Source organism: Mandrillus leucophaeus, unplaced genomic scaffold, assembly GCF_000951045.1.
Source record: "Mandrillus leucophaeus isolate KB7577 unplaced genomic scaffold, Mleu.le_1.0 Scaffold1285, whole genome shotgun sequence".
In the NCBI taxonomy this organism is placed as follows: domain Eukaryota; kingdom Metazoa; phylum Chordata; class Mammalia; order Primates; family Cercopithecidae; genus Mandrillus; species Mandrillus leucophaeus.
Genome location: NW_012101238.1, coordinates 226844 through 227886, shown reverse-complemented (window position 1 = coordinate 227886; position 1043 = coordinate 226844). Strand labels below are relative to the sequence as shown.

General features: G+C 36.6%; 1 protein-coding gene across 1 annotated transcript in view; it reads right to left on the bottom strand.

Moving 5' to 3' along the window:
- The window catches only part of NAPB (N-ethylmaleimide-sensitive factor attachment protein, beta), a 59950-nt gene extending 59393 nt beyond the window's left edge, over positions 1 to 557 (bottom strand). The window contains exon 1 of the mRNA XM_011972310.1: positions 495 to 557. Within this exon, the coding sequence (XP_011827700.1) occupies positions 495 to 532 (38 nt within the window). The 5' untranslated portion in view covers positions 533 to 557. The remainder of the gene's footprint in view (positions 1 to 494) is intronic.
- Positions 558 to 1043: the final 486 nt, after the last annotated feature.

Below are 1043 nucleotides of genomic sequence, written 5' to 3'. Positions count from 1 at the left end.
AATAGGCACCTAAGTAAGGAAAAGGAGCTAAGGATATTTAAAAACATTTATAGCATAAAGGTAACCAGTAGAACAAAATTACAAACCTTCCTAAAAAGAGAAAAGAGATGACATGAAGACAAATAACAATGAAAATATACTATACAGTACATATAGTGGTATGACAGTTAAGAACCAATCATATACTTGTCATTTTCAGATCTGCTCACAAAATAAAACCCAACTTTGTGCTCAATACAAGAAACACAACTAAAATACCAATTCCGAAAGGCTTAAAATAAAGGGATGGTCAAAAGTATACCAAACAAATCAAGCAGCTCTTGTTAGCGCTGTCGTAACAGCAAATAACCCTGATGTCTCCCAAAGGCTTCTCTCAGTCACTTGACTTGTTACTGCAGACTGGCTGTGACTGCTGGCTCTTTCTCCAAGTGTCATCATTCTCTACTGTGGAATGTACCACTTATCCGGTATATATACTCTTCTTAATTTCTTACAGAAGGAAAAAGCCATGGCACAAGTGCCTTCCACTCATACTTTATCAGTCGAAGTCAGTCACACAGCCACAACTGGCAGCAGAGGGCACACGGTAACAGACGGCATGTATGATCCTCTTACATAATACAGTCCTAAGGAATGCAAATACAAGCAATAAGAAAATAGAGATTGCTACCCTGCAATGAGACAAAATTTGGGCTCAAAGGCCTTCAAGAAGCTCACTTCATAATGCTAAAAATATAATTCATAATAATATTAGTTGTGAAAATCTATGCACCAAAAATACAGTAGCCCCCTTTATAAAGCAGAAATTGCAAAAGTTAAAAAAGATAGAAATACACTTATAAGAAAGCAGATATTAATATGCCCCTCTAAGTCCAAAACAGATCAAGTGAACAAAAAATACAGACATGGAAGACACAGACAATATCATCAATAACTAGACATGAGGGATCTCTATCAAAATTTGACAAGAAAATATCCACTTTCTAAAGTATACACAGGGGATTACAATCCCAGCACTTCGGGAGGCCGAGGCAATTGGATCA